The 16,401-nt window shown below is 34.4% G+C and overlaps 2 protein-coding genes and 1 non-coding gene across 3 annotated transcripts; 2 read left to right on the forward strand and 1 right to left on the reverse strand.

Moving 5' to 3' along the window:
• Positions 1-6,261: 6,261 nt before the first annotated feature.
• On the forward strand, positions 6,262-7,535 carry LOC149003003 (hevamine-A-like). The gene has a single exon (XM_089137509.1). It carries the CDS (start codon positions 6,381-6,383, stop codon positions 7,287-7,289), a length of 909 nt encoding a protein of 302 aa, XP_088993635.1. The 5' UTR covers positions 6,262-6,380; the 3' UTR covers positions 7,290-7,535.
• Positions 7,536-7,779: 244 nt separating this feature from the next.
• On the reverse strand, positions 7,780-7,851 carry TRNAG-UCC (transfer RNA glycine (anticodon UCC)). The gene has a single exon. It is a non-coding gene; the product is annotated as a tRNA-Gly (tRNA).
• Positions 7,852-9,589: 1,738 nt separating this feature from the next.
• Positions 9,590-10,544, forward strand: LOC149003005 (hevamine-A-like). The gene has a single exon (XM_089137742.1). The coding sequence runs from the start codon at positions 9,639-9,641 to the stop codon at positions 10,542-10,544; it is 906 nt and encodes a 301-aa protein (XP_088993868.1). The 5' UTR covers positions 9,590-9,638.
• Positions 10,545-16,401: the final 5,857 nt, after the last annotated feature.

Raw genomic sequence — 16,401 nt, forward strand, 5'->3', positions numbered from 1 at the left:
ACGGACTATTGTTTGAATATCAATAACTGTTGAAGAAACAAATGAGAAAACATATAGATGGTGAATCATATGATTTAGATAAACCATCAAAAATGGCATACACCGAATCTAATAGATTCCATTTATCTTCTATATGGAGAAAGTGAGAAATAAACGTCCAGGAGTTCATGTGGCATAAGAATGACATAAGTGTGGGTGGCCAGATCCTGTTTTAAAACAATAGATTGAGTAATTAATAATCAACTATAAATTTTCCTGCTTCAAATCCTCGAAATTGTCTGTCTTTCATCTATTAAATAATGCTGATTGCACTGATGATTTCATTTAGGATAAAAATTATAAATCAGTGCAATCAGCATTATATAAATAAAGGGTTGGGTTGGGTTTGGGGAACTGCTATGATTGAATATTTCATTATGTATTCAGTTTCATCTCTCTACTCACCATCATAACCATTCTCTTAGCTCCGGTGTTCTACGATTTCAATCCACTACATGACATGACGAAGAAAAACTTTATTTGATTGTCTGTTGAAAAAAGATTTTGCTTAAAAGATATATTAGTCAATGATTTAAAAGGTGCAGCACCCTCTGCTGCAAACTACTACAATTAAAAACCCTATAAATGTAATTTTATGTGTTTAGTACCAACCAAGATCATTGGGGATTTCCCCCAGAAGCTGAGTTTGATTATTGAGGACTTTATCCACTTTAGTTCCAATCCAGACATGGATTCCCTTTCATGACTGCAGTTTTGGCTTTCTCCAGCTTATGATTTACTGATTTGGGGTTTCTACCACTGGTTCTTTTTCTCCAATCAATTTCACAGTTTTAAAAATCTTTTTACGGCATCAATTCAATTCAGTCTCTCCTATCTGCAAAATAAAGATGTCAGGACCCTGGAATTAGGTCATGTGGAGAAGAGAGAAAGAGAGAGGGCTTTGCTGGGGGCTATAAATAGGGCAGAAGTTGAGAGAAGAGCGTATCAGGTATTAGACGTGAATTTTAGGACAGTCTCTGATTGAGGGCACCATTCGGTGTAGGACTGACTGGCACCATTAAAACCAGAATATCTTGTTAATTTCTTGGTTTTGATATTGAACTTCATATGCAACATGAGGGATCTTATCAGAAGACTGATCAGATGTGGTTTGCATGGTTTTTTATTTGGGATATCAACCTAAAACTAACTTTGATTTGGATTGTTGTTGAACTCTAGATTGATTCTTTTCTAGAATTGCTTGGTTCTTGAGTGACTGCTTATACTTTAAGGAGCAAATATTGGTTGAACTTAGGTTTTCAAACCCGACTAATTAAGCTGCTGTTGATGATGATCTCCATTCTACCACTGGTGATTATATGTTTGTTGATGGTGACTTCACCTGGAATAAGCAAGAAACAAAACCTGTTGTTAAATTTAGAGTTGAGGCTGATTATCAGGCAATGGCATACACTACAGTGAAGTCATTACTTCATGTACAAGAGTCGAATTTTTCCAGTCACTCAATCATTATGGATGTTTTGTTATAACAAGGCTGCTACTTACATTGCAAGCAATCTGGTGTTCCGTAAGAGCACCAAGCACATTGAGATAAAACCATATAAGAGAACATGTCTGGGGAAATCATATGTGTTCAAAAAATAAAAGATATTACTTGAATTTTTCCCCCCCTTAACCTGATGTTTAACTGGAAAGAGATGCAACCTAAATAGTCTTACTGTTAGAACAAACACGAAATCCAGTAACTTATTTAATTCAATTTCGATTTCCACTGTTGACAAATTAGGACAAGAAGTTGGTTAGAATGACTGGCTGCTACAGTAGCAAGATTTTTTTATGTAGAACCAAATAGCATGAGATGGGGTCAAATTTTTTATGAATTAGGAAACGTAGCAAGTGAAGCTTTAGAATCTTATCAAGAAGCATCTCATGGCTTAAAAAAACTAGAGGTGCTTCAGCAAATACAACTTGAATATGATAATATGGAAGCAGTGAATCTTAGCCAGAGTCAAACCATACACAGCCAAATAATAATTTAATGTGGAGTGGAAGGAGCTGAATGAAATGGAATTCTCTATGAATCTTGACAAAGTGGGACTTTCCATCGTCATTTTTCCAGTGACAAACTTAAAATAGATGTCTAACTCTCCATATGAATACAAACAATAAATTCTACCAAAAGACTAAACGACAACCTCTCTTGAAGACGGCTTGCATAAAGAAGGGTTGAAGATTTCAATTTTGATTTTCCAACAACTTAATCGGCTTTGAATTTTCTCAATATAATGGGATTAATTTTTTGTCGTTAAAATTGACTAATTTTACCTGTAGTCAAAATAAATTATTGAAATTTTTTTTTTTTTTTAATCTCTTCTTTGTACTTTAGTCAAAGGGCTCATTTGAACTAAGTCCCAATTAAAATTAAACGAAGCCCACCAATTGACATACCTAGAACCACCGTGTTTACTATTATGAATATACATACAAATAGCAAGTATAGAGGAAGGGGTGGAGTTCCATCCAGGAAAAAGAAAAGAAAAAGAAGAAGAAGCAGATAGAGGATGGAATGCTACTTCATCACCAACATATATTTCAGCATTAAGCTTCAGAACTTAAAAGATCTTGCACACTAATTCGAGTGAGTCGCAGTTTTTAACATGATTGCCGCATTTTCATAAGTTCAAGACATCCTCCACATAGAATATAACATAAATCCTTAAGCACCTCTAAACATTCATCGTGTTGCTTACAAGCAACGACCATGTCTCTCTTGACGGCAATACACCAGTGAGGAGTTTCCTAGCAAATAATCTATCCATCTCGATAACAATCCCTTGTGTTTGTGTGTATGTGTGTGCATGTGTTTTTCTCTAATTATTAAAGGAGTGGACTCTAGTGGTTGATCAGTAGATACAACTTAGTCGAGTGGTTCAAATAATAGGTTTGAACCAAATAATGTGAATTGATGCATTTAAAAGAGAGAAACCAATTAAATTTAAAAAAATGGAAAATAACCAAGGTGCAACAGTTTGATGAAATTCGCTATTGACTGAAATCGTCTCTCCCTTAAAGGTTAAAGGATGAGTTGAGCTGAGCTGTTCTGTTATTCCAACGAAAGTTTCTTTAACATAAAGCTGAGCTGCTGAAGCTTCCTCTCATCGCCGATATTCTAGCTTCAGCATTGTCGATATTCTGGCGAAAGTTCGCTGGGTAGCGAATCGGCGATAGCCTACGACAGTTCGTTGAAAATAACCTTATATTTATCTTTTTACTTATTTATCCTTTTGTCAAGTTACAATATTACCATTCATTAAAGCTCAAATAGACACCATAGAGGAAGAAAGATCGAAATCAACTCAAATTGAAAACTAAATCTCACTTAAAATATTTTCAACTTAATCCTTAACTTCACTCTCTTCGTTGAAAACGGTTCGAGTTGGGCCGGTTTCGGGCCGGGCCTAATGGTTTCGGGCTGAAAAGCACTCAGCCCAAATACGGCCCATTAAGAAAATAACGGATTCGGGCCGGGGTTTCACGCCGGGCGTTTGGGTTCGGGCTGACTAATGGTTAGGGCTAACGGTTTAAAATTGTATTTACTAACGGTTTGAGTTTGGCTTTATTAGTGGTATGTTTTGAATACTTTGTTGATATGTGAAATTTATCAAGAGTATGTGAACACATATAAGCATTAAGTTATCTCCAAGTCTTTTGTGTTGGGTGTTCAAAATCAAAAACTTTTTTTCTACATAGAAATAAAACTTAAAGAACTAATATACAAAAGAAAGTTGGCATCTTGATGAATTTTAGTGGGTTGTCTTTGCTTATTTTCCTCCCCCTTCTTGACACTAGTAAAAATGGATCAAAATAAAGCATTAAAATATTTTCAAATGATAATACACTTGCTAAATATTTACTAAGCCCATCTTTCAAATGGCGAAAGCTTTGACAAGCTTGATGTTTGCATATTCCATAGCAAAACAATTAAGGAAAACAATAGATACTTGGGGTTTTCTTGTCTTTTACATTTAAATTTATTTTATTTTATTTCTTTATAACGGGTTTAACGGGTTGGTTCGGATTCGGGCTAACGGGCCACACACTGGTTGGCCCGGCCCAACCTGAACCATTGCAAGCTGAGGTTGTTCAGCCTAAACACAATCCATTAAGCTTCGGTTCGGGCCAGTTTGGGCAATAGCGGGCCGGTTCGGTCCGGTTTTAACGGTTCGGGTTAGGTTTTGACACCCCTAGATTAACGCGATCAGCTGAGTTTCTATGTTTTGAGGCAATTAAAAGTGCTCAAGACTTGTGAATAGTATGGGCCACTTGCGGAAGGCAAAACCCTTGGTAGCATGAGATTTGTTGGTGCCATTGCTCATTAATTTGTAGGTTTTTACTAAGATTAATTTGTTTTCTCACATGCCACTGAGAAAAACGAACATGGAACAACATATTTTCAAGATTCTCTGTTAAGATATTTTTGAAAGATTTATTTACATTTCATCTTTTCAGCGTAGCGTTCGAACAAAGAAGACGTAGAGGAGAAGACGAAGAGGAGAAGACGTGAACCCAAATTGGGGTTAGGTTTTTTGCCCTTTTTTTTAAGTCAAAATAAATGAAGTTTATGGTACGATTGACATTTAATTTTGTTTTCATAAATGAAGGTAGTATCGTCTTTTGATTTCTTAATTTTAATGAAGGACAAAGTAGACATTATATATTTAAACTTAACGGTTACTTAACACCATTATAAAGAAGGAAGACAACAATAATTTACATGAGCCACAATAAAAATAAGGAAGCTTCATAGATCACTTTAATAATGTCAATTCAGTTGTGTTTTTAATATATATATTACAAGATAAGTACTTAAATTTTTAAATGATTTGAATCAACTTTTTCGCTTTTTTTTTTTTTTTTTTTGAAGAAAATGAACTTATATTAACCATTTAGGATAAGTACTTAAAATTTTTCCTCCACTTAGGAGGAAAGAATCATTCCAATGCGTCCACCCACCTATAGAAGTTGGGTTGACCAAGATTCTATCCAGATCTATGGATTTAATATCAATAATAATGTGTTTGGTATGAATGCATTGTGGAAATCGTTTGGTATGAATGCATAGTGGAAATCATATTAAAGGTTTCATATATTTTTTTTCCAACAAAAACTCTATTTTATGATTTCAAGTGAACCCAAAGAATAATTTTAAACTTTATTTTCTGGATAAATAAATAATGAATTATCTTAAATATATAAAAATTATATATTCTCTTTTCAAATCTGATACTATAATATTTTTTCTTCTTTTAAATGCCTAAGATCATGGATTCAAGATTAAGTTTACGTTATATATTATAATCAAGGTTCTAGGTTCATCATAGGGGAAGTGGAGAGGGATGGAGATTCAAACTTGAAACTTCTATAGTCTTGGTGGCTTTACGTTTGTTGTCATCGTGCTAGAATAAGTTTCACAAATTCCAATACCTAAATCCATAATTTAAAGTTGTGTAAATTACATATAAATTTCCTTGAATTTCAAATCAATTGCATCTACTATTAAGTTGAGGTTAAATGATAATATCATCGGTTAATAAATAAATTAAATACTCATTTTACCCTTCTTTCTCCTAAAAATTAAAAGAATTATTAAATAACAAATATAAACATTTTTTGAAGAGAGAAGTATTTTGTTATTGCAAATCAAGTTACAGTTTTCTTAGTATAATATGTTTTAGGGATTCTTATACTATTTCCATTAGATTAATGAAATATATCATCATTTAACCCCAACACTTAATATTAAGTGGCATTCGTAACTAAATTTTTTTTCAAGGGTAATAGATATAATTAATTCAGAATCCTTGGAATTTATATGTAATTTGTCATTTTAAAGAGCACCAGAAGAAAAAAAGTAAAATGAATATTTAATATATTTGTTAACTCATGACATCATCATTTATCCATAACACTTAACAACAATGAGCATTTGTAATTGATTTTTTTCTAAGAATAGTAGATGTAATTGATTCAAAATCTTGAGTGTGTATGTAATTTGCATTTTAAAATTCATAGAATTTAAGGGTTTAAGATCCATCGTTTCACAAATCAAGTTTTTCAATGTCAATGGAGTGCAATTATTAAAACTATATGGCATAAATTGTTCAATATACCCTGGATACCATCACAGAATCTTCTATTTTATTTTGTTTTTCTTATTTTCGACTCTAAAGAGCAAAGAAATGGTCAAATTTGGAGACTTACCCTTACGACTTGCTTTCTCTCGCCAATAAAAAGGGATGATCCATTCTCCCTGAAACATCACTACCTGAGCAAAGAAAGCAGTTCTTTCCTGCAAATCTATTAGTGTTAAGTAGTTAGCCATGGCTTCCAAACATCATGCATCATCTTTCCTTCTCTTCCTCCTTATTCTTACCGTAGTTGTTGATGAATCTCTCGCGGGGGGCATCACAATCTATTGGGGTCAGAATGGATATGAGGGCACCTTAAATGATACCTGTGCATCAGGTAACTATGCCTATGTAAACTTAGCTTTCCTCTACAAGTTTGGTGGAGGCCAGACCCCGGAAATCAATCTCGCCGGCCATTGTGATCCAGATTCAGGTGGTTGCACCATTGTTAGTAGCCAAATTACATATTGCCAAAGTCTTGGCCTCAAGGTGATGCTCTCCCTTGGTGGCGGTGTTGGAAACTATACTCTAACATCAAACCAAGATGCAAAAGATGTTGCTGATTACCTTTGGAACAACTTCCTTGGTGGTAATTCTTCTTCTAGACCACTTGGTGATGCTGTTCTTGATGGCATAGACTTTGATATCGAGATGGGTTCGACACAATACTGGGACAAACTAGCCAAGAACCTCTGGAAATACAACAGGCAAGGGAGCATGAAGAAGAAGGTGTACTTGACAGCAGCACCACAATGCCCTTACCCAGACAATTATCTTGGCACTGCCCTTAATACTGGTCTTTTTGACTATGTTTGGGTTCAGTTCTATAACAACAATCCTTGTGAATACTCCAATGGTAATGTTACAAATCTTCTGAACTCATGGAAGAAGTGGACATCAACAGTTCCTGCTGGGAAGTTCTTCTTGGGCTTACCTGCTTCATCTGATGCAGCTGGTAGTGGATATATTCCTGCAGATGTGCTGAAATCTGAAGTGCTTCCAGTAACCAAGAATTATTCTAACTATGGTGGTGTAATGCTCTGGTCTAGATACTATGATCTTCAAAGTGGATACAGTTCCTCTATTAAGAGTAGTGTATGAATTGGTAACCCATCACTGCTTATCTTTAGGTCAACTATTTCTGGGTTTCCGTAATAGTCTAGGTTTGTTTCAGTTTTCCTGTTTAGTCGTTTTCTCTTTCTCTTATGTTATGGAAATTGTTTGAAGAACAAGTCTTCCAGCAGAAAAATAAATGAAAGAACTCTTTTATCAACAACTGCAGTTGCTGATCGAGACTCCTATTTCTCTTTCTCTTGAATCTTGTTTGTTAGGTGCTACTGAAATTGCCTCCTGATATCGACATCATCAATGCACAAAGGAGAATCCTTCATGGGTCCTTGTGGTGAAGATGCCAAATCTCTCTCGTTATCAAGTTTGAACTTCAGATAAACATGTAAAGAAAATCTAATTGATTTTGATGGCACAAAATTATAAACATTCATATTTATGAAAATGACAGTCACAAGGATGTGTTTTCTCTTGCTTACCCAAAAAGGAAGCGCGACTGAAAAAAAATTATAAGTATTAAAAGTGCGTCTGCCGGGAGTCGAACCCGGGTCTATTGCTTGGAAGGCAATTATCCTAACCGTTGGACTACAAACGCTAGTATGCAAGACAGACTACAAATTAGATAAGTATTGCTGCTTTTATAATCTCAATCATAATTCTCCTATTACATGGATGATTAATGATATTGGTCACTAAAGGAAAGAGGGGAAAAGTTTTTCACATAGAATCCCTCCAAAGTTCAATTGCAAATCCTTTGCGTACATGCAAGGAATCTGCCCATTGGATACCCTACCTACAGTGCAAAATAACTAGTTCGAGTACCACAGGCATGGCATCTAACTGACAAACGCATGGAAGTACACCCTACTCAAATTCTAAGAAACTAGAGTCACAAAATTCACGCCATACTTTTTCCCCCCTCAAAATTCTTGATGGTGCAAATTGAGATAGATTTGCAAAGTTAAGATTGTTTTGCTATTTGTTCATGAATTCAACATTTTACATGTAAATTACAACTTTTAGATGAGTTCAATGACAAAATTGAATAACATGTCAACTATTCAGCGGCTTTGCCAAAATGAAAAAAAATAAGTAGCTCTCTAGAAGACAGGCTTACTTTGCAACATATTCAAAGACGGTAGCTAATCATAAGTTGACATGAGAAGAGTTGAAGATATCATTTTCATTTCCAACCACTTAAGATGATATGAATTCTTATGAATAATAAAGACAAAAAACTTATAAAAACCATAGGTTTGAAATCTTTTTCATGCATACAGAGGATGGTTTTGACCAGGAAGATGAAGAGATAATTTCTTCCATCCAAGGTGATTTAACGTTAAACCATATGATGCATTTGAAAGCTATAACTAATCATACAATTAATTAGGTCAACATTAAAGAAGACTATTCATGGGTAAGTACTACGCGTGACCAAATAAATTATTTTAAATATGAGTTGGCCACTTTCAATTCTCTATCGGAATTCATGAGTCAACTGATCAAATAAATTATTTTAAATATGAGTTGACCCTTTCCAAATCTTTATCGGAATTTATGAGTCAACACTAATAAATGAGTTTGGTTATACTTTCAGAAAACCATGTGAAATAAATTGAATTGGAAAAGGTCATCTAGGTCAAAAAAATATAAATCTTAAATCTTATAAAAGTTAAGGGCAAAAATCAACAAATATGAGTAAGACTTGAATGTTGCGCAGCACTTGTTGTCAACAGTCGAGATCAAATGTTCGTCTCCCAGATCATTAAAAATGAGACGGACGGTTAAGATTTTGATCTTGACCATAGGCAGTACAATGCACACAGTATTGAGGTTGAACCAAACATATATAAGATGTTCTCGATCCTAAAATATTTCATTAATTTTTCAAAAATGTATCTTTAATTTAAAATTTGCTGCCATATGATATCAAAAATATAGTTTTGTAATTTATTCTCCAACTAAGATTGGATTATGAAGGTTTATGAAATTATTTTATTAAGATTTGATGTTATGTTGGGGTTGAAACAATCTTTTAGCAAAAATTGTTGAGATAAGGCTATACGGGAAAATTACCCTCCCTCCACCTCCTCTTGCGGGTTTTGCTTATGTAGAAAGCCTTCAGCACTGAATTCATGATTTTTTTTTTTTTAGTATTGTATTTGGTATCAATATGATCTATAGTAAAATTTTTATTTTCTTGGAAAGATCTGGTCAGTTTTGGAGGTTATAATGTATGTTTGTACTTCAGGAGAGACTTTCTTACATCCTTCACGCTATAAAAAGGTTTTTTAAGAGTCCCTTCTCCCCTAAACATTACTATATGAGCAAAGAAGCCAATTCTTTCCTGTAAATCCATTACTACAAATTAAGTAGACGGTCATGGCTACCAAGCATCAAACATTATCTTGCCTTCTCTCCCTCCTTGTTCTCACCCTCCTTGTCGACGAATCCCTCGCCGGTGGCATCACAACCTATTGGGGTCAGAATGGATATGAAGGCACCTTGAATGATACTTGTGCATCAGGTAACTATGCTTATGTAAACATGGCTTTCCTCTACAAGTTCGGTGGAGGCCAGACCCCGGAAATCAATCTTGCCGGCCATTGTGATCCAGATTCAGGTGGTTGCACCATTGTTAGTAGCCAAATTACATATTGCCAAAGTCTTGGCCTTAAGGTAATGCTCTCCCTTGGTGGTGGTTCTGGAAACTATACTCTAACCTCAGCTCAAGATGCAAAAGATGTTGCTGATTACCTCTGGAACAACTACCTTGGTGGTAATTCTTCTTCTAGACCACTTGGTGATGCTGTTCTTGATGGCATAGACTTTGATATCGAGATGGGATCGACTGAATACTGGGACGAACTAGCCGAGTATCTTTCGAACTATAACAACCAAGGGAGCAACAAGAAGGTTTACTTAACAGCAGCACCACAGTGCCCTTACCCTGACGAGCATCTTGGAACTGCCCTTAGTACAGGTCTTTTTGATTATGTTTGGATTCAGTTCTATAACAATAATCCCTGTGAATACTCTAATGGTAACGTCACAAATCTTTTGAATTCATGGAAGACATGGGTATCAACAGTTCCTGCTGGGAAGTTCTTCATAGGCTTACCTGCTTCATCTGATGCAGCTGGTAGTGGATATATGCCTCCAGATGTGCTGAAATCTGAAGTACTACCAGTAACCAAGACTTATTCTAACTATGGTGGTGTAATGCTCTGGTCTAGATATTATGATCTTCAGAGTGGATATAGTTCCTCCATTAAGAGCAGTGTGTGAATTATCACTGCTATTCTCTAATGAGTTTCTGTAATAATCTAGGTTTTTTTCTGTTTCCTTTTTACAGCCCAGTAGGTATCTAGTTCTCATAGACTATGGAGATTGTTTTGAGAACAAGTCTCCCACAACAGGAAAATCAATGGAAGAACTCTTCAATCACAAAAGGATCTGAATTACAATTCCATCAGATAAAATAAAACTCAATCAATTTTCTCAAACAAATAAGAAAACCTATGGATGGTGAATCATATGATTTAGATCACCCATCAAAATTGACGTACAACCAATCTAATAGATTTCAATTATCTAATGGTGAAAGTGACAAATAGACCAGTTCAGGAGTTCATCTGGCATAAGAATGACACAAGTGTGGGTGCCCAGATACCTGCTTAAACAATAGATTGAGTAATCAATAATCAACTATAAATTTAATGTCTGTTTTTCAATTTATGGGTAATCCATCGGTCGAACTAATTTAGGCACCAGTTTGCTCGTCAACATATCAAACTGTATAAGCAAACCAGTCTGAAAATTCTTTTGTTGGAATATTACACTCAAAACTTACAACTTTCCTGAGGAACACCATAATTGCATGGATGGTTTGGATAGATTAATGATCCCCAAGGTATAAAGAAAACAAAATTGGACCAGTAAAGCAATAATTTACTGCAAGAATGATCAAACAATCTGAAGAAGATGCAAGAGTAGACTTCAATTCTTAACAAGAAAGATGATTTTGAGCAAATATTCCGGCCAGAGGTCAAATATGGATGCAGTTGATTTAAATACAGATATATTCAACCTAACAACCATGTCCAATTTAATTTTTGTTCACAAGTCATGACCCATTGACAAGGAGAGCAAAGGAAATCAAGTAAAGATATTCTCTCTACCTCACAAAGAATATATCATTTCCAGCTATTAGTCCTAGAGACCAACGGGTACAGGGATAGACATCGGTGGCCCACTTGAAAACCTTTCAGAAACTGTTTATTATAGGGATATTTTTTTAAAGTAAAAAGTGATTTAACTGTTTTTAGTGATAAATCCAACAAATATATCTAATAAAAATTCAATTTTGGGGTTTCTATGTGCTTTTTAAATATAAAGTGAGGTGTCAGTGATTTTTTGGTGTCAGTAGTTTAAAGCCTCCATTTTGGGATGTCAGTGCAATTTACTCCTATATAAATAAAGGGTTGGGTTAGGTTGGGTTGGGATAACTGCTATGTTTGAATATTCCATTATGTATTTAGTTGAATCTCTCCACTCCCCATGACCTCCATTCTCTTTGCACTAGTGCTCTAGGATTTCAATCCACTACATGTAGAAGGAAAATTTTATTTGATTGTCTTTTGAAAAAAGATTTTGCTTAGAAGATATATTAAGCAATGATTAAAAGCTGCAGCACCCTCTGCTGCAAATTACTATAATTTAAAACCGTAAATATAATTTTATGTGTTTACACTATAAGAAAAGGGTTTGCTATGCTTTTTTCCTGTAATCGTCACCATATACTCATTTTCCACGACGCTTTACCTAAAACAATCGCCAAATTTGAAGACAAAATTTGCATTTATTTCTATACTCATAAGGAAAAGGTAGATAAAATAACTTTCATAAATTCTTTATGTATATTCTCTTATTGTAAATTGTAGGTTCTTCTCAAGGAGATGAAACTTCAAAGGATTTTGCAATTATCATTGGAATTTTGGTTGGAGTTGCTCTGATCATCATTTTTGTTTATGTAATCAGTAGAGCCATTGAAAGGAATAAAGGTATTGACATTTATTTTCTAAACATTTGTTTATTTTCTCTTCTTTTATTTCCATTACAAATTCTTTCTTTTTGGTTTGTTGGTGGAGGTGGTAAATAATTATCAAAGTTGAAACTCTAGAAGCAGCACACCAGTACCCAAACCTTACTTTTGGTAGCTTTCTTTCATTCTTTCAATGGTAGCTAATCTTTTGCTTCACTTTTGTTAGATGTTTTTACTTTTCATTCTCTTGATCTTTATTCTATTTTCTTTTTTTTTTTTTTTTTTTTTTTGTGCTAAAAGGAGAGCAAGAAAGTGAACCAGTGAAGGATCAGTGAATTGAGACAATTCCTTTGGTACAAGTGAAAGGAGGATGAAGAAGAAGAAGAGACCTAAGATTCCACACTCCCAGTCCACTTTACAAAGCTATGTCCTGCAATAACTTTTTGTAAAGATATTTCAAATTCTTTTGTATGTGAAGGTGTTGATGATATTTCCCCATGTTTCTGCAATTTTGGTTATTATTATTTACTTTTGTATGGTTTATACCATAAGAATGTGATTACATCTTGGTTAAACTGTTCCTTAGTTTGTTCTGTATATGTCTGAAGGGAAGGGTTGTATTTCTTTGAAACAACCATCAGTGGTGTCTTTTACTCTCCTATATAAATGTGAGAGAGATTGTTTATTTAGGTGCAAACATTGTTTTGTGAAGTTGTTTTAAAAAATTGTCAACAACGAATTGGAGAATGTAGCTTTCGGATCCCTTAACTCTTCGCTACAGAGTGCATTGTCTGCGATGGAGGGGTCTTGATCTTGGAGGTGAAAATTCACTTAGAACCCGTGTGCACTATTCAGGGCGTTTAAATACATTAACAAAAGTGTCGGCCAGCACCGGCAAGTCTGAACTCTGCCAACTTTGTTCAAGTATCATTTGATAGATGTGTGAAACAGTGTTTTTGGCAAGGAGACTATTCATGTCATTTGAAATAGACAAGTTCTCATTCTCAATACTGATTATTCTGTTTTATGTCTTATACGATAGCCCTTGACATAATATTTCCAATACAATATGTTGGGCTTAATGAGAGCGGGGGTGTAAATTAAATCTTTTGTGGGAAGTGTAGGTAGCCATGGCATCTAGCACTTCAGACAGAGTGTTGGACATCATTCTTAGGGACTGCACAAAAAGAAATTTTTGAAGGTTGTTTTGAACCTAGACTTCTTTATTTCTGCTCTTCATCAACCTTAGCTTTCAGCTCTGAGGAAGACCCAGATGATCACAAAACTAAAGGTGGTTCAGCAAACACAACTTGAATGTGATAATATGAAATGCAGTGAATCTTAGCCAGAGTCAAACCATACACGGCCAACTTCTGATAATTTAATGTGGAGGTGGAGGGAGCCTCATCGATCAAATGGAATTCACTAGCTATGAATCTTGACAAAGTGGGGACTTTCCATCACTCATTTTTCCAATGGCAAACATAAAATAGATGTCAAACCCTATAGATGAAAATAAGCATAAATTCAACCAAAAGGCTAACAAACAACCTCTCTAGAAGACGGCTTGTATAAAGAAGGCTGAAGATTTCAATTTGATTTCTAACAACTTATTTGGCTTTGAATCTTCTGAATTTGATGGGATTAATTTTTTATTGTTATAATTGACTAATTTTTATCTTATTCAAAAGAAGTTATTGGAAAATTTTCTATCTCTTCTCTATAATTTAGACAAAGGACTCATTTAACCTGAGTCCCACCATTGACACACCTAGAGCTACCGGGGTTACTATTATGGTTATTAATACAAATTTAGCATAAGCACATCTAGGAAATTGTTTATTAGCAAGTATAGAGAAAGGAGTGGAGTTTAATTCCAAAAAAAAAAAAGAGAAAAAAATAGGATGGAATGTTATTTCATCACCAATATTTTTTTCAGCATCAAGCTTCAAAACTTAAAAGATCTAGCTTGCTTACTAATTCAAATGAGTTGTAGTTTTTAACATGATTGCTGCATTTCATAAGTTCAAGACATTTACTTAAAATATAACCTAAATTCATAAAAGCCTTCTAAACATTCACTGTGTTGCTTGCAAGTGTTGACTAAGTCTCTCTTGATGGCAGTACATCAGTGAGGAGTTTTCAAGCAAAGAATCTATTTATTTCGACAACAATCCTCAATATGTGTTCGATTGCACACACGTGTGTGTTGGACAAATTGACTCCAGTGGTTGGGAAGATACAAAATATTTCGATAGTTAATTTAAATAATAGATTTGAACCAAATAGTATTAAGTGACTCAATTTAAATGAGAGAAACCATCTAAAAAAAATAGAAAAATAATTGAGAATTTAAAAACATTAAGAGAGAAAGAAGGATGAGAGTTTTTTTTTTGGGGGAATCAAATGTAAAATTTTGAGTAAGAAAATTATAGTAAATGGAGCCTAAGTATAAAGAGTGATAAAAAAATTTTCATAATATTTTCAAAATGTTATGTTAATTTTGAAATAATAAAAATAAGAAAGTTTCCTAGATCACGTTAATATTGTCTATCCAGTTGACATTAATATATATTACAAGATAAGTACTTAAATTTTAAAGGTTTTGGATTAAAAAAAAAATTCCACTTATAGTGGAGAGAATCATTCATGCATGCATGTCCACACTCCTGTAGAAGTTTGAGTTGACCCTTTCCAAGTCTCTATCCCCATTCATGGATTCACTATCAATAATAGTGCGTTTGGCATGAATGCATTGTGGGAACTATATTATATTAAATGTATCTTTGTTTTTTTTTTTTTTTTCAACAAAAATTCTATTTTATGATTTCAAGTTAATCCAAAGAATAATTTTATACATTTATTTTCTGTATAAATAAATAACGAGTTATTTTAAGATAAATATTAAATTATAAATTCTCTTTTCAAATTTGATCCTATAATTTTTTTAAGTGCCCAAGATCATGGATTCAAGATTAAATTTATGTTATATATTAAAGAAAATTGCAGTAGCACCTCAAAATAGAGACATTAAAGCACCGACACCCCACTTTATGTTTAAAAAGCACAAAAACCTCAAAATTGGATTTTCATTGGATATATTTATCCAATTTATCACTGAAACCTTTCAAACACGGTTTACTATAGGAATTTTTTTTTTTAAATAAATAGTAATTTAACTATTTTTAGTGATAAATTGGACAAATATATCCAATAAAAATCTAATTTTGGGGTTTATATGTTTTTTAAACATAAAGTGGGGTGTCGTGCTTTAAGGCCTCCATTTTGGGGGTGCCGGTGCAATTTGCTCTATATATTATAATCAAGACTTGTTCAAGATAGGGGAGGTGGAGAGAGATGGAGATTGGAACTTGGAACTTCCATAGTCTTATTGGCTTTACATACAAAAATGTTATCACTGTGTCAGAACCACAGTTCACAAATTCCAATACTCATATCCAAATAGAGCAAATTACATGGCACACCCGCTATATTTGGGGCAAAACTCTTGACCACTCACTTTTATCTCATAAAGTACATGGCACCCACAAGTAAATTACAATTTACCCATAATTAAGTTTGTTGTTAAAATGGATTATGAAATTACCTAAATGCCCTTTGATATCATACTCAACCCTTAGGTGGCCCATCTTCTTCCTACACCGGGATGCTCTCCACCACCCCGACGACAACCACTCAATGTGAAAGTGACTTAATATAATGGCTGACAAAACAGAGTAAAAGTTTATATGGATGTGGTGTCCGCGATACCTTGGTTGGACTATCAATCCTTGGAAGACTGGAATAAAATGCCAAATAGAACAAGATGACGCGGAATCCCGAAACCTGAACAACCTCGATCTTTACTCGTACAATCTTTTCTCTTCGATCTAGTCTGGGGGGGCTCTGGTCGCCGGCGCGGAGGAGGTCTGGTTGTCGGTGGTGGTGGGTGGTTTCCGATGGTAAAGAGCATTTTCCGGCATAGTAACAAGATGGCCCTTCACCCGTCTAGGGGTTGAGTATGATATCAAAGGACATTTAGGTAATTTCATAACTCATTTTAACAACAAACTTAACTGTGAGTAACTTTTAATTTATATG

Source organism: Hakea prostrata, chromosome 10 (assembly GCF_041222555.1).
Source record: "Hakea prostrata isolate BN-2017 chromosome 10, UWA_Hpros_2, whole genome shotgun sequence".
NCBI lineage: Eukaryota > Viridiplantae > Streptophyta > Magnoliopsida > Proteales > Proteaceae > Hakea > Hakea prostrata.

What these genes read in the sequence shown, in the direction of transcription:
- LOC149003003 (XM_089137509.1), top strand. Translation starts at nt 6,381, where the DNA reads ATGGCTTCCAAACATCATGCATCATCTTTCCTTCTCTTCCTCCTTATT.
- LOC149003005 (XM_089137742.1), top strand. Translation starts at nt 9,639, where the DNA reads ATGGCTACCAAGCATCAAACATTATCTTGCCTTCTCTCCCTCCTTGTT.